General features: G+C 29.5%; 1 protein-coding gene across 1 annotated transcript in view; it reads right to left on the bottom strand.

Moving 5' to 3' along the window:
- LOC113369785 (CUE domain-containing protein 2) overlaps nt 1-25,585 on the bottom strand; it is a 159,712-nt gene extending 134,127 nt beyond the window's left edge. Inside the window, exons 1-3 of the mRNA XM_026610356.1 lie at nt 25,508-25,585; nt 24,980-25,145; nt 24,843-24,901 (exon numbers count right to left, since the gene is read on the bottom strand). Of these exons, the coding sequence (XP_026466141.1) occupies nt 24,843-24,901; nt 24,980-25,145; nt 25,508-25,513 (231 nt within the window). The 5' untranslated portion in view covers nt 25,514-25,585. The remainder of the gene's footprint in view (nt 1-24,842; nt 24,902-24,979; nt 25,146-25,507) is intronic.
- Nucleotides 25,586-26,247: the final 662 nt, after the last annotated feature.

Raw genomic sequence — 26,247 nt, 5'->3', positions numbered from 1 at the left:
CCAGAATTTTCAAATTTTTGGATGGCTTATTAGTAGTTACATATAACCGAAGTAACCTACTAGCCTTCGTGAGCCAACGGGAATGTGCTATTGGCCCTGGTTTCATGTTAGCTAAGTCTGTCGATACTTCTCCAGAAGCAACTGCTTTAGCTATTTTTATTAAATAACTTGAGTCAGTTGTCGATTCAGCAGGACTTAAATCAGCCAAATTTTCAAGTGGGATTGTTTCAAAGTATATATATATATTAGGGAGGGCCAATTCATTATAGAAGTAAAATTAAGCGATATGGGCACCTTTTTATATGAAATATATGTGTTATTTAAATGAATTTTGACTGCAAAACCATATATCGCAAATTACTTTTTAGCCAGCGAAATTTTCAATAAAATACTGTTTTTAATAAGTAAATGTATTAATTTAGGCATGTGAATAATTCAAATTGTGAGTTTTATTTTAATTAAGAGTTTGTGCTGGGGTTTTTAAATCGGGTTTAGTTTGTTATTTATTTCCATCAGAGTGCGCTAGTATTTTTTTATTTTAATTCTAGAAATTTCGAAAATAATATATTAATGTGACAATTCCGCATAAATGTTCATTCAGTTCGTCACTAGGGCGTCAAGTATCAATGGCGAGTTCTTATTTAAATTCAGACGCAAGTGCCAGTAATTTGAATCATATGCACTCGCATGATCAAATTACATTTGGACCAGCAGAAGAATTTACAGGAGTGAATCTTCCGACAATTATGGAAGTTATCAGGTATTATTTTTATTTGGCGGAAAAATCAAAAAAAACAAAATAAAATGTTTTCATATAAAACATTTACTCCAAATGTGGTAACGCAATTGATTCAGACGTGGGAAAAAATTGATATTCCAATTATGGAGAAACGAAGTATCGCTAGAAAATTGAACCGATTGATTGATAAATATAAAAGTACAAATAAAAGCAAGTCTACCCAAGCATCATTTTAGGAGTTTGTAGAATCCACGAAAGAATTATTTTATATTGGAAAATGCAAATGCGATTTGCGAAGAATACTGTGTTCTTGTGGACTGGTTCCAGAACATTTACAAGCGTTTATGATGGATCAACATAATGAGAGGAAATCTACGATACCAGAATATATTATAAAAATTGAAGATGAAGTATCAGAATCTACAATAACTAGCAATATTACTCCAGGTGAGACATATACTCCAGATGTTCGTTTTGATTTTAAAAGCAGTTCGGAAAGTTCACAAAATACTTCTCATATAAAACGTGGTCCATATAGTCGAAGATATAAGGCTCCAAGCTATGCCTTAATGTGCGACAGATTTGCAATTTCTGATAGAGTTGGTTCTGGCGTGTTGACAGCAATCCTGCGTGACCTGGGCGTAACGGATGATTGGGGCAATCCTGTCATTATGGATAAAAATAAAAGCGTTCATGAGAGGCAGAAAAATAGGCAAGCTCTACACAAACGATATGATTCTTCTGAATTAATAGCATTTTCATTCGACGGCCGAAAAAATGATTCTATTACCATGGAAAAAATCGATAAGAAGTTTCACCCACGAATGATTAAAGAAGCGCATTTAGTTATTTTAAAGGAACCGAATTGCCAATTGTTGGGTTACACAAAATTGGAAAATGAAGATTCGGAAAGTAGAGTAATCAAATTGAACGAGTTTTTCGCCGATAAAGGAATAGCTCTCGATTCTTTGATAGGCATATGTTGCGATGGTGAACCAGCAAATACAGGCGTAAAAAATGGGATTTTACGTCGATTTGAAATTCAGTTAAACAGGCTACTGCATTGGTTTGTGTGTCTTCTCCACTTTAACGAACTTCCACTTCGCCATTTATTTAACTATTTGGAAAAATCATTGACCACTGGACCACGAACAAAAACTGGAATATTAAGCAAACAAATTGAAACATGCGAAAATATACCGGTGAGTTATAACATATTTACTATTTTTTAATACCATATGTTCAAATTCAATATAATTTATTTTTTCCTATATACTTCCAGCCGGTAAAAGACTTTGAAACAATCCCACTTGAAAATTTGGCTGATTTAAGTCCTGCTGAATCGACAACTGACTCAAGTTATTTAATAAAAATAGCTAAAGCAGTTGCTTCTGGAGAAGTATCGACAGACTTAGCTAACATGAAACCAGGGCCAATAGCACATTCCCGTTGGCTCACGAAGGCTAGTAGGTTACTTCGGTTATATGTAACTACTAATAAGCCATCCAAAAATTTGAAAATTCTGGCAAACTACGTAATGAAAGTATATATTCCAATGTATTATAACATTAAATATTACAACTCTGTGGTGTATGTTAGTATATTATTGTATTAGACGCAATATTTAACTTCCCGTAGGGTAAGTTATTGTAATGGGCCGAAAATCGGAATTGAAAATTTTAACATTTCTCGACGTTTTGAAGATTTCTGAACGTTTTGGCATACCTCAGAAAAAATGAATGTGTGTGTGTGTGTGTGTGTGTGTATGTGTGTGTGTGTATGTGTATGTATGTATGGATACAAATTTTCAGTCACGTTTTAGGGCGCACGGATCAACCGATTTGAATGGTTCAAAAAACATTCGATTCCTATTGATAGGGAAAAGAGCTGATTAGTTTTTGGCAAAGGCAGGTCCAGCCGTTTCGGAGATACGGAGCAAAGAGTGCAGAAAATAGAAATCGAATTTTTGAGAGAACGGAGTATCCGATTTGAATGATCTAAAAAACATTCAATTAGTAATGATTGGGAGAAGTGCTTATTAGTTTTTGGCAAAGGCAGGCGCAGCCATTTCGAAGATAAGGAGCTAAATATGTAAAAAATGGCAGTTTTTGAGAGAACTAAGCGTCCGATTTAAATGATTCAAAGAACTTTCTGCTTGTCTTAACAAAATAATTGATTTTGGAAAAAAAAAATTTGTTCCATTTTTTATTTATTTAACACATATATTTCATATAAAAAGGTGCCCATATCGCTTAATTTTACTTCTATAATGAATTGGCCCTCCCTAATATATATATATATATATATATATATATATATATATATATATATATATATATATATATTTTGTATGATTCTGAATTTGATGTTGACATATGTATTAACAAAGTCTAATAATCGGGCATAACATCAATAAAAAACATGAATTTCTTTCAAAAATTTATTTTAAATCCATACGTTTCGGCTATAATCCTAGCCTTCATTCAGTGGAAACTAAAAATAAAATTAAAAACTAAAACAATTGAATTGGAGTGAAAAGAAAAAAATAAAATAGTAATTAGTACTTACAATTAGTTGATCTTAGTGTTAAATTGGAAAATTTTAATAATCCATGGTATTAGGATATGGTAATGCACTACACTATGTATTATAAACATTAACTTGAAATTACACAATATTTTCACAAAATACTGATTTGAAAAAATCACAAATGGATAGTGTGTTATTCGTAGACTGGTTGAAGATGTAATGGAGAAAAACATTTTTTTAAAAAATATTTTTACCAAGATTTTGCACATGTGTGGAACAAATTGTAAATCCTTTGCGCGAACGCTTTTATTGTTTTGTAAGAAATTTGGAAATGTTATCTAAATAGAAGAGATTTGTGTCGCACAGCGTGTTGAGTTCATTCCGTTTATTTATTGTCTTATTGTTATAAATAGTTAAAAAAGATCCCTCTATAATTCTTCGTTTAAATAAATTTTGTTCAAATTGTAGTACAGTCGGATTAGAAAAGTCCATATTGTGTTTTAAAGTGTATATATGGTCTGCAAGAACAGTTTTGAATTGTTTGGGGTTTTTTGAATTGTTTTTGTGTTGTTGTAACCGTTTATTGAGGTTCTGGCTAGTTTCTCCTATGTAAATTAAATTACAGTCTAAACAATTTATTTGATAGACGAGATTTCTGAGTCGTTCAATATTAAATGGGGTTTTTGTCTTGGTAAAAATAGTGCTAGTAGTTGTACTAAAATTGGTTACAAGTCGAAGTCCAGATTTATAAAAAAGTTTTTTCCAAGGAACATACAATTCTTTAATGTATGGCAAACATATTACACCAGAATGAGTTTCTGAGTCAGGTAAATCGTTATGTACTGTGCAATTGTCCATTTTATTCAAAAGGTACGTTCGTCTGTTACTAGTTACGGAATTTATAAGTTTTAGGGGATAAGAATTATCTGTTAAAATTTTTGTAATTAATTTGATGTTGTTGTCCCAAAATGTTTTGTCCGATAGAAGTATTGCGTGGTCCGTTAGATTTATTATAGTACCTATTTTCATTTTGAGTGGATGATAAGAAAAGTAATTAAGGTAGCGTCCGGAGTTAGTTGGTTTTTGGTACCAATTTGTTATTAGTTTGTTATCTGTAGTACGTATAAGTTTTATGTCTAAGAAACTTATCGAGTTCGTTGTCTCCAATTCCACTGTAAATTTTAATTTTTTATTGACGTTATTAAATTGATCAATTATCATAGTGACATCATCACTAGGGATACAAGTGATAATGTCATCTACATAACGGGTATAAAAAATATGTTTATTGTAATTTTTAAAAATTGTATTTTCAAGGAGTTGTAAGGATATTTCTGCTAGAGATGGACTTGCTGGGGACCCCATTGGCGCCCCAAAAATTTGATAATAGAAAGAGCCATTGAATTCAAAATAAGTGTTAGAGACAATGAACTTGACGGTTTCCCTGAACCAGTGTAAAGATAAAGAAGTCAACGGGGAAATTTCATTCCATCGGATTGTTATTGCGTCTAAAATAAGGTCTAGGGGTACATTAGTAAAAAGTGAGACTACGTCTAAGCTAATTAGTTTGTAGTTGTCTGGTATATAATTTATCTTGTGTTTTAAGTCAGTAACGAGTTCATAAGAATTTTTTATGTAGTGTGGTGATTGTTTTGTTATTGTAGTTAAAATGTTACTTATGTATTTTGAGAGTTTATATAGGGGAGTATTAATGTCGGAAACTATTGGTCTAAAAGGTAAATTATTTTTGTGGACTTTGGGAAGGCCATAAAGTCTGGGAAAATATGGGTGTAAATTTTTCAGGTCAGAAGTTATCTCTTTTGTTAGTTGTTTGTTTGTTGTAAGTTTGTCTAAAAATTTATGGCACGTGCGGTTTATGTAGTCAGTTGGATCGTTATTGGTAATTTTGTAAGTATTAGTGTCAAGTAATAATTCAGATATTTTATTTATATAGTCTTGCTTATCTATGATAACAGTGATGTTGCCTTTATCCGCTTTAGTGACCACTATATCCGGATGATTTTTGAGAAATATTTTGCATGCTTTAAGGTCTCTAAGAATATTATCGTAAGTTGTATTTTAGTATTAAAGGAATTGATATGTTGGATGAATTTTTTACAAAAGAGATTTCTAGTGTGAATTTTAGTTTTCGGATCTTTAATTTGTTGTAAACCATATTCTAAATTACTAAGCAATTTAATAAAGTTAAAATTACGACAAGTAGCAGGAACTGAAAAATTGGGTCCTAAAGCGAATATGTACAATAGTCTGTCTGGTATGTCGATAGAAGAATAATTTTTTAACCATTTATCAATAATATTTTTATCTAAAATTATTTTGTTATTATCTAATTTGTTTTGTAATAGTTTATTAAATTTGTTAGTATACGAAAGTTTCAAACTATTGAACTGTTTGTTGTTTCTAATTGTTTCTAAATATAAAAAGTTTTCAAAAATATCGATTTCTACTGTGCGACACAACCAATTTGTGATTTTTTCAATCGTGTTTCTAAAATTACAAATATTTTTGATACACCTGTTAATTGTGAGTGTAATGTATTTTAAACTAACTTTTTGTAAACTATTGTATTGGGAATTATTACTAATGAATTGGAATTTTTTAATGTCTATTTCGTAAAATTGATGTGAACACTGAATTTGATGTTGACATATGTATTAACAAAGTCTAATAATCGGGCATAACATCAATAAAAAACATGAATTTCTTTCAAAAATTTATTTTAAATCCATACGTTTCGGCTATAATCCTAGCCTTCATTCAGTGGAAACTAAAATTATTAGACTTTGTTAATACATATGTCAACATCAAATTCAGAATCATACAAAATATTTTTCCTGGGCTGAAAAAAGGATTCATTACTCTCAGTACTTTATACAAGATAAAATACTAAAATTCCAACTACACAATTATTATCCATGGAACCACTACGTCATTATAATAGGAAAATGGTCACTCTACAGCACAACAATTGGAGATTACAAGGAAAGCAAAATCATTTTGCAGATCACAACCTGTCATTTTTTGAATTTATTAGGCGCAATTACGGTTTTACATTTTTTCACAATTTAAAAAAATTTCTAAGCTCAACTCTAAAATTATCATAAATTTCAACAAACAAGTGTTCTTATTAAGATGTCGCAAAGAAAAAATTGTTCCTAAATTTTACGAAATAGACATTAAAAAATTCCAATTCATTAGTAATAATTCCCAATACAATAGTTTACAAAAAGTTAGGTTAAAATACATTACACTCACAATTAACAGGTGTATCAAAAATATTTGTAATTTTAGAAACACGATTGAAAAAATCACAAATTGGTTGTGTCGCACAGTAGAAATCGATATTTTTGAAAACTTTTTATATTTAGAAACAATTAGAAACAACAAACAGTTCAATAGTTTGAAACTTTCGTATACTAACAAATTTAATAAACTATTACAAAACAAATTAGAAAATAACAAAATAATTTTAGATAAAAATATTATTGATAAATGGTTAAAAAATTATTCTTCTATCGACATACCAGACAGACTATTGTACATATTCGCTTTAGAACCCAATTTTTCAGTTCCTGCTACTTGTCGTAATTTTAACTTTATTAAATTGCTTAGTAATTTAGAATATGGTTTACAACAAATTAAAGATCCGAAAACTAAAATTCACACTAGAAATCTTTTTTGTAAAAAAATCATCCAACATATCAATTCCTTTAATACTAAAAATACAACTTACGATAATATTCTTAGACCTTAAAGCATGCAAAATATTTCTCAAAAATCATCCGGATATAGTGGTCACTAAAGCGGATAAAGGCAACATCACTGTTATCATAGATAAGCAAGACTATATAAATAAAATATCTGAATTATTACTTGACACTAATACTTACAAAATTACCAATAACGATCCAACTGACTACATAAACCGCACGTGCCATAAATTTTTAGACAAACTTACAACAAACAAACAACTAACAAAAGAGATAACTTCTGACCTGAAAAATTTACACCCATATTTTCCCAGACTTTATGGCCTTCCCAAAGTCCACAAAAATAATTTACCTTTTAGACCAATAGTTTCCGACATTAATACTCCCCTATATAAACTCTCAAAATACATAAGTAACATTTTAACTACAATAACAAAACAATCACCACACTACATAAAAAATTCTTATGAACTCGTTACTGACTTAAAACACAAGATAAATTATATACCAGACAACTACAAACTAATTAGCTTAGACGTAGTCTCACTTTTTACTAATGTACCCCTAGACCTTATTTTAGACGCAATAACAATCCGATGGAATGAAATTTCCCCGTTGACTTCTTTATCTTTACACTGGTTCAGGGAAACCGTCAAGTTCATTGTCTCTAACACTTATTTTGAATTCAATGGCTCTTTCTATTATCAAATTTTTGGGGCGCCAATGGGGTCCCCAGCAAGTCCATCTCTAGCAGAAATATCCTTACAACTCCTTGAAAATACAATTTTTAAAAATTACAATAAACATATTTTTTATTACCGTTATGTAGATGACATTATCACTTGTATCCCTAGTGATGATGTCACTATGATAATTGATCAATTTAATAACGTCAATAAAAAATTAAAATTTACAGTGGAATTCGAGACAATGAACTCGATAAGTTTCTTAGACATAAAACTTATACGTACTACAGATAACAAACTAATAACAAATTGGTACCAAAAACCAACTAACTCCGGACGCTACCTTAATTACTTTTCTTATCATCCACTCAAAATGAAAATAGGTACTATAATAAATCTAACGGACCACGCAATACTTCTATCGGACAAAACATTTTGGGACAACAACATCAAATTAATTACAAAAATTTTAACAGATAACTCTTATCCCCTAAAACTTATAAATTCCGTAACTAGTAACAGACGAACGTACCTTTTGAATAAAATGGACAATTGCACAGTACATAACGATTTACCTGACTCAGAAACTCATTCTGGTGTAATATGTTTGCCATACATTAAGGGGGGCGATACATGTAATCGCCTTAATTTTTACCATTTTTTGAGGACTTTTTAAACTGGGAAGGAATAACTGAATCTTTTTGAATTTTTTTATGGTTATTTATTATATATTAAACTACACAAAAACATTTTTTTTTTATTTTTTTTTTTTAAATGGCTGCCGTAAAAATAGATCTGCCAAGACCCTCTCGGAAAACGCCATCAATCTGCGGGCGTTCTCACTTTTCGTACGGTGATCTGAATTCAAAAAAATTAGTTTGTACGTATTCATAAAACATATATCATCTAGTTAAACCAAAAAAAAATTAAATAATGATAATTTTGTTTTGAATTTTTGCAGGCATATTTTTGAGATGTTATTGTAACGATTTATGAAAAAAAAAAAAATCGTTTTTTTTTTTTCTTGTTACATGTATCGCCCCCCATAAAGAATTGTATGTTCCTTGGAAAAAACTTTTTTATAAATCTGGACTTCGACTTGTAACCAATTTTAGTACAACTACTAGCACTATTTTTACCAAGACAAAAACCCCATTTAATATTGAACGACTCAGAAATCTCGTCTATCAAATAAATTGTTTAGACTGTAATTTAATTTACATAGGAGAAACTAACCAGAACCTCAATAAACGGTTACAACAACACAAAAACAATTCAAAAAACCCCAAACAATTCAAAACTGTTCTTGCAGACCATATATACACTTTAAAACATAATATGGACTTTTCTAATCCGACTGTACTACAATTTGAACAAAATTCATTTAAACGAAGAATTATAGAGGGATCTTTTTTAACTATTTATAACAATAAGACAATAAATAAACGGAATGAACTCAACACGCTGTGCGACACAAATCTCTTCTATTTAGATAACATTTCCAAATTTCTTACAAAACAATAAAAGCGTTCGCGCAAAGGATTTACAATTTGTTCCACACATGTGCAAAATCTTGGTAAAAATATTTTTTAAAAAAATGTCTTTCTCCATTACATCTTCAACCAGTCTACGAATAACACACTATCCATTTGTGATTTTTTCAAATCAGTATTTTGTGAAAATATTGTGTAATTTCAAGTTAATGTTTATAATACATAGAGTAGTGCATTACCATATCCTAATACCATGGATTATTAAAATTTTCCAATTTAACACTAAGATCAACTAATTGTAAGTACTAATTACTATTTTATTTTTTTCTTTTCACTCCAATTCAATTGTTTTAGTTTTTAATTTTATTTTTAGTTTCCACTGAATGAAGGCTAGGATTATAGCCGAAACGTATGGATTTAAAATAAATTTTTGAAAGAAATTCATGTTTTTTATTGATGTTATGCCCGATTATTAGACTTTGTTAATATATATATACATAGCTGGGCACCGTTAATCAAAAAGTTAACTTCGTTAATCGTTAATCCGCTACAAAAAAAGTTAGCTTCGTTAAACGTTAAAGCGTTACATTTCGGAATAATTAACGCAAGTTAACGTTAATCGTTAATCCGTTAATATGTGTAAAATTACATTTTTATATTGTTGCGTTAGTGAACTTAAAAAACTTATTGGTTTAGGTTCTGGAAGTTAACAGGTTATGAATAAAACAAAATACTTGTATAATTCAAATGTGTAATTCAACCCCTTAATGGCGCGACGCGCTTTATGCACACACCGTGATAATAACGCTATTGGTCAACTTTCTGTTTTTATGATTGCATATTGTTTTTACAAGAATTTTTTTCTATATAAAGGGAAAGAGTTTTTTTGCGAAAAATAGGAAACGCGCGACGGGTTAAGCGTCGGGTATTAGATGCATATTTCTCTTCATGAACATTAACATGTTGAAGTTCTCGTCTGAAAGCGAGGCTCGTTTTGGTGTCAAAATGTCTTTACCCGTGGAAAACAAACGTTCAACTGCAGCGCTTGAGGGTATAGCAGTATTGTATTTAATAAATTGATATATGAATATCTGTTCCCCGAGGAATGCAGCATCGTTGAACAAGTCTTTTGAACATGTTGGCACTGTTCATCATTCACGAGTGGTCCAAATCTTTTCTCTATGTCATTTAATAAGGCATTGGCTAAAGCTGTGCCGTGCGGTAAATAGTAATAATTGGCAGAGCCGTGCCCGGGTATGTGGCCGCCTGCGTGCGAGCATATAAATGGCCGCCCTTAAAAATAGCATAATAGGAAAATATCCAATATGTTCTCACGAAAAAAATCGTCTTGTAATTTTCAAGTTTTCTCGACATTTTAAGTCATTCTGAATCGTTTGAAAGCCGATTTTTGAATTTTCGGCAACGTTTTCTCAAAAACGGTTAAATCCAATTCAAAAGTTTAAAAGTCATTTGATGTAACTAGATAATGACTAGCGCCTGTCAGTTTTGTGCGACGATCGGCCAAGCTGTTTCTAATCTACAGAAAAATATAAAATTTATTGTACACGTTTTAGCCAAAAATTCTGCATCGATTTTAAAAATTCAGGAACTGTTTGAAAGATATCATTTAGGAATCGTGCTGATTACTTCTAAGAGATCGGTCGGTTCGTTTCTTCTTCTTTCGTGTTTAATTGGTGATATTGCTTTACGATGATATTTATAAAACTTTTTTGGCGATAGTGATCATGGTCTCTAAGATAACTAAATATTTCGACCCACATTAAGTCATTTTAATTTTTAAAATCTGTACTATCAAAGATTGCAAAAATGAGCGGCGCTTCTTTACGTGAGTCAAAATTTCATCTTTAGTGGATCTTTTCTCAAAAATGCACAATCCCATTTGAACAATCGTCAAAATTCGTAAATTCGATAAGCACTCGTGCTGCTTAGTTTTGCCTTTAGAATTTTCAAAAAAGTCTCAAATTTTTAATTAGTGAATTGATTTTGAAAATTCAAAAACCATTACAAACGTTTTCTATTTGAGAATCTTGCTGATTAAATTTTGTCAATAATCGACGAGTCGTTTTTCAGTTATTGATTAACAAATTGCTTTGGAAATTTGGATCTTGTTTTTAATTTACTACAGTTTGTTTCTTGTTCAATAATATGTAATTTTTAAACTATTTATAAAACATAACTAATATTTTTAGAAAATTTGTACAAAATTGAATAATCTGCGATAGTTTTTCACATTGCAATATACTCATGAATTAATATATTTTCATTGTTAAGTCGATTATTAACACATATTGGATACTTCGTGCAACTTGATTTAGGCAAAGTTGCCACTTACACCAAGTTTATAACTTATAAATTATTTAGAAACAGAGTCGCATTCAATAGGGCCGCCTTTGGCTGATTTTTACTACGGTAATTTTGGTCTTTTAGATATATACAGCGGACTTTACGGCAGCGAATGAGTTCAGCGGACTTTGAGCTTGGCCGCCTCTTAATCCAACAGTCTTTTAATTTGGCCGCCTTTTAATTCAGTAGACTTTTAATGCAACAGCTATTTATTTCGACCATTTTTTGTTATGGCCGTCTTTGAATTTGTTCTTTTTTTCATTTGGCCGCCCCTCGGCCGTCTCAAAAGGCGGCCGCCTGCGTGCGGTGCACGCACTGCACGCTGGCCAGGCACGGTCCTGGGCATTGGATTAACGATTAACGGACTTCTGGCATTTTAACGGAAGTTAACCTGTCCGTTAACATTTTCAAAAGTTAACTTAAAAGTTAATCCGTTAATCAAAATGTTAACTTCGTTAATTAACGATTAACGGATTAACGAGTTAATGCCCAGCTATGTATATATATATATATATATATATATATATATATATATATATACTAGCGCACCAAGCCTAGCGGTGCGATGGCCCTTATTAAAATCCACCTGATTGAAATTTGAATCTGTTTGACAACCAACATTTCTAACCTTTTGTAATAAAAAATTCATATCAATCCCAAAATAAATAAAATCCGGATTGAAATTTGAATATGATGGATCAATACTATTGATTAAAGGGTTTTTTTTAAACTTAAATAATAAATAAAATGAAATAATTAAAGATTTAAATAAATTACAAAATTTATAATGACTTTTATAAATTTGTTATAGCCTGTTTGGTATTACGTCCTATTTACCTTGCTAACATTTTAACATGTTCTATGATGCTGTATTTAGGAATGGTTTCATTGATCACATACTTAATACTTTAATATTTTCTTTGAAATTTTTCCATAAAGGGTATGGACGTGTTTCCATACAGAATTGGCCCCACCCTGGTATTTAAATAATTTTGATGCCATTTTATAGGTATTTTCGAGAAAATTCGAAATACCAAATTTCAAATCCGTAGCTCATCATTTGGCCGAGATATCAGTGAAAACATGTGAAAGTGACCCCTTTTTTCAAACTCACTTTTTGTTGGAAATATGAGAGATATCGAAAAACTGTTAACGTCATTTTATTGATACCATTTTCTGCCAGTGCGGCTTGTTTGACTACTTTTATATTAGCATCATTCGAAAGCCTGTACATTTTTCTTCTATTATTCAAAAATTCATTTAAATCTAAGTGGAACTTTGGGAGGAAAGTTGGAAAAACTTAAGCTAGTACGCGCGCTGCCGGTACAAGAACACTCATATAAAGTCGCTTTGCAAGAGCGACGAGCAAGCATAAGGCTCGTCATTTTCGCGCGTCTCGACAAATTATGTATATAAGTATGGAAATATTTATTAAAAACCAAAAATTATTTATATCTTGTATATAAGTATATTCATTAGTCATAATAAAAACTCAAATGCGCCGAATAAATATTATTTATTATTTTCATTCGCCGTATAAGTTCTGACTAATATATTTCAATATATGAAAAACTTAAGATTTCATTATTTTTCATATATTAAAAGTATATTGAAAAATATATCTCTGTGAGCAATTTGTTTACACATAGAATTTCACAAATTATAATTATTGTGGTTTTCCATGGAGAATAGGTAAAATAGTAAATATTATTTTTTGAATCGATATTAGTTTTTCAAAAAAATATATTTTCTTTTCTGTGCACTATTTATAACTTGACTGAAATTGCAATAATTTTACATTTTAGTGACAATTTTAACATGATATTGAAAAATTGCAAGTATTACAATAAATATTTATATAGAAAGGGAATTAAATTGAGAAAACTATGGATGATGCAGAATTGTATAGTAGTTACATAGAAAAAATAATTATAATAGTTTTCTACTATTCGCTGAAAAAATAATAGTTGTCATTTGGATAGCCATGGATAGCCATAATAATTATAATTTTAACAACAGAGATATATTTTTTGTAATATACTTTTAATACTTAATATATTTTTAATATTTATATACTTGCGTTGAATAGCTATGAAATAATTCACGCCCAGACCCATCTCTATGAATTTTTTGTTTATATTTGTTTTACTTACGAATCACTTATAATATAAATTTCCGACTATAAATTGATATTTATACTATCCCTGAAACTAACATGGATAAAGTTCTGAGGAATCCGAGTCCAAATCTATTAAATGTTTGCTTTTTGGCACTTTTATTAATTTTTTATCAATTTTCGTACTGTAAAATAATGGATGATAAATCATCAAAATTGTAATATTTATACTATAATTTTAGATGTATACTATCTATTTTGGCATCGCAATTATTTTTTTTTTATATTTTTTATTTGAAATCAAGTGAAACATAAATATACTCATTTGATATTTTTCCATAAATATTTCAATTCTTTTTAATTTATTTTGAATTAGCAAATGTCAATACAGATAATTAAAATCAGATTGTATATAAATAATATGTCATTTTATGAATAGTATTTATTACTTTGGAGCTTGATATGGGTATGAATTTGTAATAAAATATATTCTTTATGACAAATAGTTAAAAACTTGTTATAATTTTTAAAATTATTAGACATTTCATACTTCAACTAGCTGTAAGTGGAATTCTGTCTTGAGGCAATTATGGCATCGTGCCTTAAGGCAAATTGCTGGAACTTCCCGTACCGTAACGAAATGTTCGAGGAATACTGAATGTTTTCAAATAGATTATTATAAATATTGTAACATTGTGTAATATTTATAAGAATTATATAAACTGAATTGCAGAGTTGAAATTATTTGTAAAGTATATTAGAACTATAGTCAGAATTAAAAATAAAATCTGAAATATTTTCGATATACAAAAAACTAAAAAAAAAAAAAAAAAAAAAAAAAATGGAACAAAATTTTTTTTTCCAAAATCAATTATTTTGTTAAGACAAGCAGAAAGTTCTTTGAATCATTTAAATCGGACGCTTAGTTCTCTCAAAAACTGCCATTTTTTACATATTTAGCTCCGTATCTTCAAAATGGCTGGGCCTGCCTTTGCCAAAAACTAATAAACACTTCTCCCAATCATTACTAATTGAATGTTTTTTAGATCATTCAAATCGGATACTCCGTTCTCTCAAAAATTCGATTTCTATTTTCTGCACTCTTTGCTTTGTATCTCCGAAACGGCTGGACCTGCCTTTGCCAAAAACTAATCAGCTCTTTTCCCTATCAATAGGAATCGAATGTTTTTTGAACCATTCAAATCGATTGATCCGTGCGTCCTGAAACGTGACTGGAAATTTGTATCCATACATACATACACACACACACACACACACGCACACATCCATTTTTTCTGAGGTATGCCAAAACGTTCAGAAACCTTCAAAACGTCGAGAAATGTAAAAAATTTCAATTCCGATTTTCGGCCCATTACAATAACTTACCCTACGGGAAGTTAAAAATTAATTCACTCGCATCAGAGTGTTTGTTTATTATACTTTTATCATGTCAAATATGTCAATAAAATTTTCTTTCATGTTTCAACTAAGAAATATTTCTAATTAAATGACCTTATATCTAAATATTATTTATTTTTTAATAAATTAATAATTATTTTAAGTCATCAATGAATAAATTATATAATTGTTAAATTCATAAGTTTGGCTAAATCAACACAGGAATATTGTGGAAATAAATAATGTTTTACATAAAGATCTGATTTTTGACATTTGCATTTTATTTCAAATTAATTATAACTGTCAAAATATTTTCTTTTCGAAATTTAATATAATATGATATAATATTTAGTTTGTCTAGTTTGTTTTTGTCATATTCCAATGATACCCTCAGATTGTACTATTCCATTTAAGAGGTTACAATTTTCTGTAAGATTGGCATTTGCGATGGCAATCAAAATATATCTCAACTGATATATTAATAATATTATTTTTTAATTACACATATTTCTTTACACCTCAAAAATTAATTCCAACGCATCATGGTGTTTTGTTTATTTTAACTTTGTTTATGTCAATATTTTTTTAAATTAATGAATAAATTAGATTTTAGTCTAAATCAATGCAGTATCTTTATCTAAAAATACAATTTTTTATATATTATTGATTTTTAACTTCCCGTAGGGTAAGTTATTGTAATGGGCCGAAAATCGGAATTGAAAATTTTTACATTTCTCGACGTTTTGAAGGTTTCTGAACGTTTTGGCATACCTCAGAAAAAATGGATGTGTGTGTGTGTGTATGTATGTATGGATACAAATTTCCAGTCACGTTTTAGGGCGCACGGATCAACCGATTTGAATGGTTCAAAAAACATTCGATTCTTATTGATAGGGAAAAGAGCTGATTAGTTTTTGGCAAAGGCAGGTCCAGCCGTTTTGGAGATACGGAGCAAAGAGTGCAGAAAATAGAAATTGAATTTTTGAGAGAACGGAGTATCCGATTTGAATGATCTAAAAAACATTCAATTAGTAATGATTGGGAGAAGTGTTTATTAGTTTTTGGCAAAGGCAGGCTCAGCCATTTTGAAGATACGGAGCTAAATATGTAAAAAATGGCAGTTTTTGAGAGAACTAAGCGTCCGATTTAAATGATTCAAAGAACTTTCTGCTTGTCTTAACAAAATAATTGATTTTGGAAAAAAAAATTTGTTACATTTTTTTTTTTAGTTTTTTGTATATCGAAAATATTTCAGATTTTATTTTCAATTCTGACTATAGTTCTAATATACTTTACAAATAATTTCAACTCTGCAATTCAGTTTATATAATTCTTATAAATATTATACAATGTTACAATATTAACTTCCCGTAGGGTAAGTTTTTGTAATGGGCCGAAAATCGAAATTGATAATTTTTGCATTTCTCGACGTTTTGTGTGTGTGTGTGTATGTATGTATGGATACAAATTTTCAGTCACGTTTTCGGGCGCACGGATCAACCGATTTGAATGGTTCAAAAAACATTCGATTCCAATTGATAGGAAAAAGAGCTGATTAGATTTTGGCAAAGGCAGGTCCAGCCGTTTCGGAGATACGGAGCAAAGAGTGCAGAAAATAGAAATCGAGTTTGAGAGAACGGAGCATCCGATTTAAATGATCTAAAAAATATCCAATTAGTAATGATTGGGAGAAGTGATTAATAGTTTTTGGCAATGGCAGGCCCAGCCATTTTGAAGATACAGAGCTAAATGTGCAAAAAATGGCGGTTTTTGAGATAACTAAGCGTCCAATTTAAATGATTCAAAGAACTTTCAGCTTGTTTTAACAAAAAAATTGATTTTGGAAAAAAATTGTGTTTTTTTTGTTTTTTTTTAGTTTTTTTTTTTTGTATATCGAAAATAATTCAGATTTTATTTTTGATTCTGACTAAAGCTCCAATATACTGTAAACAAATAATTTGAACTTTGCAATTCGGTTTATATAAATCTAAATATTAGACAATGTTACAATATTTATAATAATCTATTTGAAAACATTCAGTATTCCTTGAACATTTCGTTACGGTACGGGAAGTTCCAGCAATTTGCCTTAAGGCACGATGCCATAATTGCCTCAAGACGGAATTCCACTTACAGCTAGTTTACATTTGCATTTAATTGAAAAATAGTGAATTTCTAAATGTCAAAATATTTCCTTCTTGGTTGAAAATTAATATAATTTGATAATATTTATTTTACAATAATGTTTTGTATCTATAATTAACTTCCCGTAGGGTAAGTTATAGTAATCGCAAAAAAATCGAAAATGAAAATTTTTGCATTTCTCGACGTTTCAAAGGTTTCTGAATATTTTGGCATACCTTAGAAAAAATGGATGTATGTGTGTGTGTGTGTGTGTGTGTGTATGTATGTGCGGATACAAATTTTCGTCGACGATTTCGGGAACACCGATCAACCGATTTGATTAATTAAAAAAACATTCGATTCGTATTGATAAGGAGACGTGCTGATTAGTTTTTGGCGAAGTCAGGTCTAGCCGTTCCGAAGATACGGGGCAAAAAGTGCCGAAAACGGTAACTCAGTTTTTAAGAGAACGGAGCGTCCGATTTTAATAATTCAAAAAACGTTTTACTTGTATTGACAAGGTGAAATACCGATCAAATTTTCATAAAGGCAGGTTTAGCGGTTTCGGAGATCTAATAAAAAAAGTAAAAAAAAATGCCATTTGGCGGTCAAAAATGATCATTAGACATATGCACATCAAATTATCAGATATTTTATAGAGATTTTAACAATAAGTATAATTTTGGTTTACATTCCTATGGGTTCCGTGCCAATGTTTACGCGTTAGACGTCGACGCGGAGCTTACGCGGTTTGATATTTCGTCTTTATGCAGTTAAAGCAGTACGATTGCTTTGAAAAAAAGTTTAGATCTTTCAAAATATGTCAAAATAAAGAAAACATTTTTTTTTTCAAAAAAAAAAATTAAAAAAAATTTTTTTTTCAAAAAAAAGTAATTTTTTGTCTAATTGTTTGTCAAAAATCTTATTTTTTTTTAAGTAAATTTTTTTCAAAAATGCTAATCGTTTTTAAAAAAATAATTTTTGGTACGGGAAGTTCCAGCAATTTGCCTTAAGGCACGATGCCTTAATTGCCTTAAGACAGAATTCCACTTACAGCTAGTTTGTTTGGCAATATTGCCTATAACATAAATTGGAATAATTAATTTATTTGTTTCTTATTGAAGTCGTTAATTTTTTTTTAACTTTTTGTTTATAATTAATTTTTCAATATGCCGCTTTTTTGTTGTGATCTATAATGTTTTGATAAGGTTTTGGTATCCGAAATAATTTAGCAAGCTAATCAAATAAATATAAATTATAAATCTATTTCTCTAATTATTTTCATAAGTATTGACAAATGACAGTTCACTTTTTTTAATGTCAACATTTATTTAAATTTATAAACACTGATTTTTAATTAGATTTAAAACTATAAACAGTGATTTTGAATATAGCATTTTATCTAATTTGGATATAAATGATATGTATATATTTTTGAATTATATTTTTTGAACCGTCAAAATTTTTTTTCAAAAATCATAAATTTTGGCATTTGTCATTTTAGTGTTTTTTTTTGGCTATTTTCTGCCATTTTTTTTTGAAATTTATAAAAATTATATATTTATATTTTAAATTTACTTTCCAAAATTTCCTAAAACCTAAGTTGGATATATATGCACACGATAAGTCAATAAAATTTAAAATCGCTTCAGTAGTTTGGGCGTCCATCGCAAACCAACATCATGACAAGAGGTTTATATATATATGGGGATCAAGCAGGCTAGTCTTGAGGAAAAAAAACAATCGGACTTGTCATATTTTTATATCATTAATTTTCATAATCAATAAATTTTATATATTTTTATACATTTTATACAATCATATACTTTACTACTCCCACATTGGTGACCCACGACGATTGAGATGAAGACAAAGAAGGAGTTTTATTTTTCGAGGATTTAAGAAATATAGATTTTGATGCAGCACCATAATCACTGGTCGTGAGTGACTACTTGATAATGTACGTCCAGTCCTCGGTTCATCGTAGTTAACGCACTTACTACCTGATGCCGGACTTTCGTGGTATATCCATTTGGACCTCAGTGCTTATTGCTGACACAAAAGTTAATTCTGATCCTAGACCTTGGGTGATGAATTGAATGCGCAATCAAATGGTGGAATCGCAATTCAACCTCTCCTTAACTCAACAAATCGTCTTTTGATGCCACCTCCCATTATCGGTGACAGCGACGAGTCAAAACAAAATGATGACATAAAATTATTTATTGGATTCCACAATTCTGGACTCTTATGTTAAAGAAGCCAATGATCCTGATTTGGATAAAAAGCCAACTTATTTCTCTGATAAGAACCCATCAGATACGAATGCAACGCCTGCAGAAATGGAAACTGTACCCATAAATAATGCATTCCAAACATTAAGTAATTCTGATATAACTAATTCCAATTAATTATGATGGTAGTGAAAATGGTGAGCAATTGATAAAAGTGTTTGCCACAGAGCCACAAAGAATTCGAGAATCCGATGTATGATCCAAAGGGCTACTGAATGGCGACTAAATTATTTTAATCACTGCGAAAATTTATAATCTTACAGAGCGCCATCTGTTTTCCCAAAATATTATAGAAATTAAAATTAGTAGATCAAGGTTGAATCTTAAAAATTCGCCAAGACATCGAGGTTCAGGAAATTCACCACATGATTTTTATTCAGAACCTTATGCAGAGTATGGAGATGATGAAAGGTCGAATTACCTACCATACGTTAGATCTGCCGACGAAACATCAAAATTACTAATTGACTAGTACCACAATACTGCTATAATCTGCTTTCCCACCATATTTTTATAACGTGTTTTCCTGTATTTTCTTTTTAAACTGTGAGGTCAACACTGGGCAGGGAGTGTATGGGGATCAAGCAGGCTAGTCACGAGAAAAAACACAATTGGACTTGTCATATTTTTATATCATTAATTTTCATAATCAATAAATTTTATATATTTTTATACAAGTGGAGTTTTTACTTTCATATACTTTACTACTTTCACATATATATATATATATATATATATATATATATACAAAATACTTCTAAAAAAAACTTGAATATTATGGACTGAGAGGTGTTCCGTTAAAGCTGATGCAATCCTACTTCACGAATCGTCAACAATTCGTCGACTGGCAATATAAGCTTAGTGATGCAGAATTAGTACCAGATATTGGAATTGTCCAAGGTAGTATTTTAGGTCCGCTACTATTCCTAATATTTGTGAATAACCTGCCTTCCAATTTAAAGACATAAAAGTTATAAATGAAAAGAGGCAAAGTGCTTACAAACAAGCTGAAGAGTGGTTCCTCGCCAATAAAATTGTTCTGAATAAAAATAAAACTGTTTCTATTAATTTTACAGCTAGTAGAAGACCTGTTGAACTTCAAGGCGGTGAAGTTAAATAATTGGAACTAACAATGGATAGTTTGCTAACCTGGGCCAAACATATAGAGTTGCTATGCGCAAGGCTCTCGAAAGCCATTTATGCCATTAGAAGAATTAGACCCATAATAAACCAGGAATGTGCCAGGGAAACCTACTTTGCTATGTTCCATTCTGTACTTTCATACGAAATATTAGCTTGGGGACTTAGTGCACATACTTCTAAAGTTGTGGATCTACAAAAGAAGGCGGTTAGAGCAATAGAAGGAGTCTCGCCCCGGGAGCCCTGCAGGCCGCTATTCATAAAACACAAAATTTTGACTGTCACAAACATTTATATTTGGCAACAAGCTATTGCGGTGCATGCTGATAAAACTAATCATTTATTGAGGAGTGATGTCCACGACCACAATACGCGGAATAAAAATGCAGTGATATGTCCAAAAATCAAACTTAAATCATCGCTAAGAACTTCATTGGGAGCCAAAATCTATAATAAGCTACCTGATGAATGGAGATGCAAAACCAGATTCACTTTTAAAAATATTGTTAAAAATTATTTACTAAATAATCCCTATTATTTTATAAATGAATTTTTAGAATAATCATGTATTGTAAATGACTTAAATTGTAACTATTGAATTTTAATAAAGTTCTATTCTATTCTATTCTATTATATATTTATATATATATATATATATACTAGCTGACCCGGCAAACGTTGTTTTGCCATAAAAAATATGTCTAGCAGAAAATAACTAATTGATTGCAAATTGGTATGTAAGTGAAAGCGGCAGCTAACAAAAAACATATGAATAGTTTATCCACTACAAAGCACGTCACATATAAATGTTCCTGGATAATATCAATACTGCCCCTGACCATGAAACATATATTTATTAAATTGAAATTCAGTCAAACACATTTAATTTCATAAACAATACTATTAATATTTGATTAAAATAAATTTTAAGAATCTCACAAATATGTATTGCTTTCTAAACTTTCCATCAATTCAAAATTGGCAACATAATGCTACATAATATTTATTAATTTATTTAGCAGATAATAATATATAATCTTCAAGTGGACTCACTTAAAAACGCGGTATAAACAGATGCAGTCAAATATTACAATATAATCATAGAACAAATGCTCTTTTGTACTGTTTCAGTACTGTTTTGTACTGTTTCAGTGCTGCGTACGCCTCAGTAGAGAGTCTACTGTACCCAACGTTATCGCTCGAATTGTTAGTAAGTCGTTGCTCTAAATAAGATCAAACTGATTATACGATTCACTTGAAATTGCCAAAAACATAATATTTCGGCCATAAATTAAAACTTTTAATATACTTTATGTCCTAAATGGAATCTATATGCACACGGTGAGGAAAACAAATTTTAAATCGGTTCAGTAATTTAGGCGTCCATCGCGGACGTAAGGTGTAACGCTAAATTTATATATATATATATATATATATATATATATATATATATATATTAGGGTGGTCCATTATGTGAATGTTTTCGAATTTCCTTCCTTCCAGAGGCTCAAATGCTTCCAAATTGATAAAAAACAATTTTGCTAAACTTTTTGATCTTAATATTAACTAAGATAATCCACATTCCAACCAAAGTTTCAATGGAAATAAAATCGGTAAAATTCTATTTGTTTCATAACTTAACAACAATATATATATATATATATATATATATATATATATATATTGTATGATTCTGAATTTGATGTTGACATATGTATTAACCATGTCTAATAATCGGGCATAAAATCAATAAAAAACATGAATTTCTTTCAAAAATTTATTTTAAATCCATACGTTTCGGCTATAATTCTAGCCTTCATTCAGTGGAAACTAAAAATAAAATTAAAAACTAAAAACAATTAATAATGAGTGAAAAGAAAAAATAAATTAGTAAATAGTACTTACAATTAGTTAATCTTAGTGTTAAATTCGAAAATTTTAATAATCCATAGTATCAAGATATAGTAATGCACTACACTATGTATTATAAACATTAAACTTGTAATTACACATTGTAATCATTACACTTGTAATCACAATTGGACAGTGTGTTGTTCGTAGACTGGTTGAAGATATAATGGAGAAAGGACATTTTAAAAAATATTTTTTACCAAGATTCCACACATGTATGGAACGAATAGCGAATACTTTGCGCGTCGTTTTTATTGTTTTGTGAGAAATTTGGAAATACTATCTAAATAAAAGAGGTTTGTATCGCACAGCGTGTTAAGTTCATTCCGTTTATTTATTGTTTTATTGCTGTAAATAGTTAAAAAAGATCCTTCTATAATTCTTCGTTTGAATAAATTTTGTTCGAATTGTAGTACAGTCGGGTTAGAAAAGTCCATATTGTGTTTTAAAGTATAAATATGCCTACTATCATAGTTTTAAATTGCTTCGGATTTTTTGAATTATTTTTATGTTGTTGTAAACGTTTCATTAAGTTGTGGCTTGTTTCATCTATGGAAATTAAATTACAATCTAGACAATTAATTTGATAGACGAGATTTCTAAGTCGTTCGATATTAAAAGGGGTTTTTGTTTTGGTAAAAATAGTACTAGTCGTTGTACTAAAATTGTTTACAAGTCGGAGTCCAGATTTATAAAAAAGTTTTTTTCCAAGGAACATACAATTCTTTAATGTATGGCAAACATATCACACCAGAAAGAGTTTCTGAGTCAGGTAAATCGTTTTGTACTAGTACCAGAAAGAGTTTCTGTGTCAGGTAAATCGTTTTGTTTAAGTTCAACTACTGGCAAAAGACAGTAACAAAACAATAAAAACGACGCGCAAAGTATTCGCAATTCGTTCCACACATGTGTGGAATCTTGATAAAAAATATTTTTTAAAATGTCCTTTCTCCATTATATCTTCAACCAGTCTATGAACAACACACTGTCCAATTGTGAATTTTCAAATCAGTGTTTTGTGAAAATATTGTGTAATTACAAGTTTAATGTTTATAATACATAGTGTAGTGCATTACCATATCTTGATACCATGGATTATTAAAATTTTCCGAATTAACACTAAGATTAACTAATTGTAAGTACTATTTACTATTTTATTTTTTCTTGTCACTCCAATTGTTTTTAGTTTTTAATTTTATTTTTAGTTTCCACTGAATGAAGGCTAGGATTATAGCCGAAACGTATGGATTTAAAATGAATTTTTGAAAGAAATTCATGTTTTTTATTGATGTTATGCCTGATTATTAGACTTGGTTAATATATATATATATATATATATATATATATATATATATATGTATATATATATATATATATGTATATATATATATATATATATATGTATATATATATATACATATATGTGTGTGTATAATAGATATGTTTCCTGATTTGACATATATTCTCAACTCCCTGATCGAGTTGGAGTTTCACTCAGCTCACGGACCTACCATAAAGCAAAACTAACCTATGTATACTAATATATATACATATATATATATATATATATATATATATATATATAAAAGCTCTAAATTTTTCCTGATGGTGAAATATATAACACATAACTGTTATGTATTACAAATATCCAAGTAAATATTGCAAAGTGTAGCTGAATAAAAGCGTTTAGTAATGGAAGGCATTTATCTCCAATTATTATCTTCCATTAAGAAACGTTTTGATTCTCTAATGAATATCTATATTGATTATAGATATTTCAAAATAATTTATTAGAAATATTTTACAAATATATAATTTTTTATATATTTTTATAACTTCTAATTTTGTAAAAAAAAATTAATGCAGCATTGAAGATATATACATATATATATATATATATATATATACATATATATATATATATATACATATATATATATATATATATAAGATTTAAATTTTTTCGTTTGACGTTGAGACATATTCTTCAAATGTTAATTTGCAGCTAGTCGTCAAATTGAAAGAACAATAGATAATGATTTATTTATTTATATGTTACGACGGGTATGTGTGTCATCATTCAGCAATTTTTGTTTTCAATTAATAAACAGTATCACACCAGAAAAAAACACTCAAAAAATTTACCTAACATTTTTTTAAAATAAAGTAAAAAGTTAAAACACAGAGTTATGCAGTCTCGCTATATGGTAACAAGGTATGACTGACCTCTCTGCAAATTAACATTTCAAGAATATATATATATATATATATATATATATATATATATATACAAATTGATGTTTATTTACTAACTTACCTTATTTGGTTCTATGTCATTGAAGTTTGGAAAATATGCAGACATCATCTCAGAAAAACCTAAAACAACAAAACACCAATTAGCTTTGTTAACAAAGAACATAAAAAGATATAGAAAATAATAAAATGTTATATTACCATCCACATCAAATACAGGATCCTGAGATACTTCTTCCAAAATAGCAGTCAAATATGAAAGAACAATTTCATCAACAACTGATAAATCAGCACGAGGTATGTGCCTAGTTACAAAATCAAATAAACTTGATTGAATCAGGCGCTCTGATGCTTCTTCTGATGACATCTGAATAATATTATTTAGAAGTTAATTATATGAAGGCATGTATATATGCTATTGACTATTTCTTTTAAAAAGTGAATAATATAGGCAAATATAGCAAATAATGCATAAAATATATGCAATATACAAATGTGTAATGGTAGTTTTATACTTAACACAAACATTTAGTTTGGTATAAGCCCAAAAGGTTAAAAAAACGCTTTTATTAAAATTGAAATGTCAAATTCATTCATTTGTTTTCATATTTTAAAACTGCATGATTTGTATTGAGAATACGAATAAAATACGATAAGTAATGAAAACTACTTATTGACATCAGACAGAAAAGAAAAAATATTGTTACTACTTTAATTTTACACACTCACGTTCATATACGAATTAAAAATAGATTCATAGGAGCATGGGCTTAATACATTACTATTAAATCAATATTTTGGTACAATGCACAACTACAACAAAACATCACAAACGGCAGCTTCTACGAGTCTACGACAGTCGACAGCTCACACCTAGACAACATAATATAGATGTCATATATCGCGATATTTGCGTTCAGAGAGCTAGTGAGAGTCACGTACGCAATGTTGCGTGATGGCGCTTTAATCGCATGTCGCTCGGCAGCCTCGTGCTCCTAAATGCATCAAAACTAAAACTTTAAAAATAATTTATTTGTATTTAAATTTTGCATCACAATAGTCTTATATTGACATTATTATACAATAACAAAACATATTAAACGATAATACATATATTAAAATAGATATCAAATTAAATAGGAATATGTTGGAACAAACATATTTATTTAAATAAATCAAAAAAATAGATGGATAATCATTCATTATTCATATGAAACACATAATCTACAAATTATGTTGTAAACACAAAAGATTGTGTGTAAATTATAGAGTCGAAGAATTATAGATTACGTTACCAATTTATAATTATCCCAAGTGAGATTTGGCACTTTTCAGCACATTTTTTGCAATGAATCCAGTCATGCTAAATGGCTCTTGACATTATCTTGAATATTCAATAAACTGCTGCATTAAACTAACTTATTTTATCAACTTCACTTGTACTATAGTTGGATTTCGTTCATAAACTC

Source organism: Ctenocephalides felis, unplaced genomic scaffold (assembly GCF_003426905.1).
Source record: "Ctenocephalides felis isolate EL2017-DRISC unplaced genomic scaffold, ASM342690v1 CF-g0.4_SCAFFOLD_01492, whole genome shotgun sequence".
Taxonomy (NCBI): Eukaryota; Metazoa; Arthropoda; class Insecta; order Siphonaptera; family Pulicidae; genus Ctenocephalides; species Ctenocephalides felis.
This window is presented reverse-complemented; position numbering and strand designations above follow the sequence as displayed.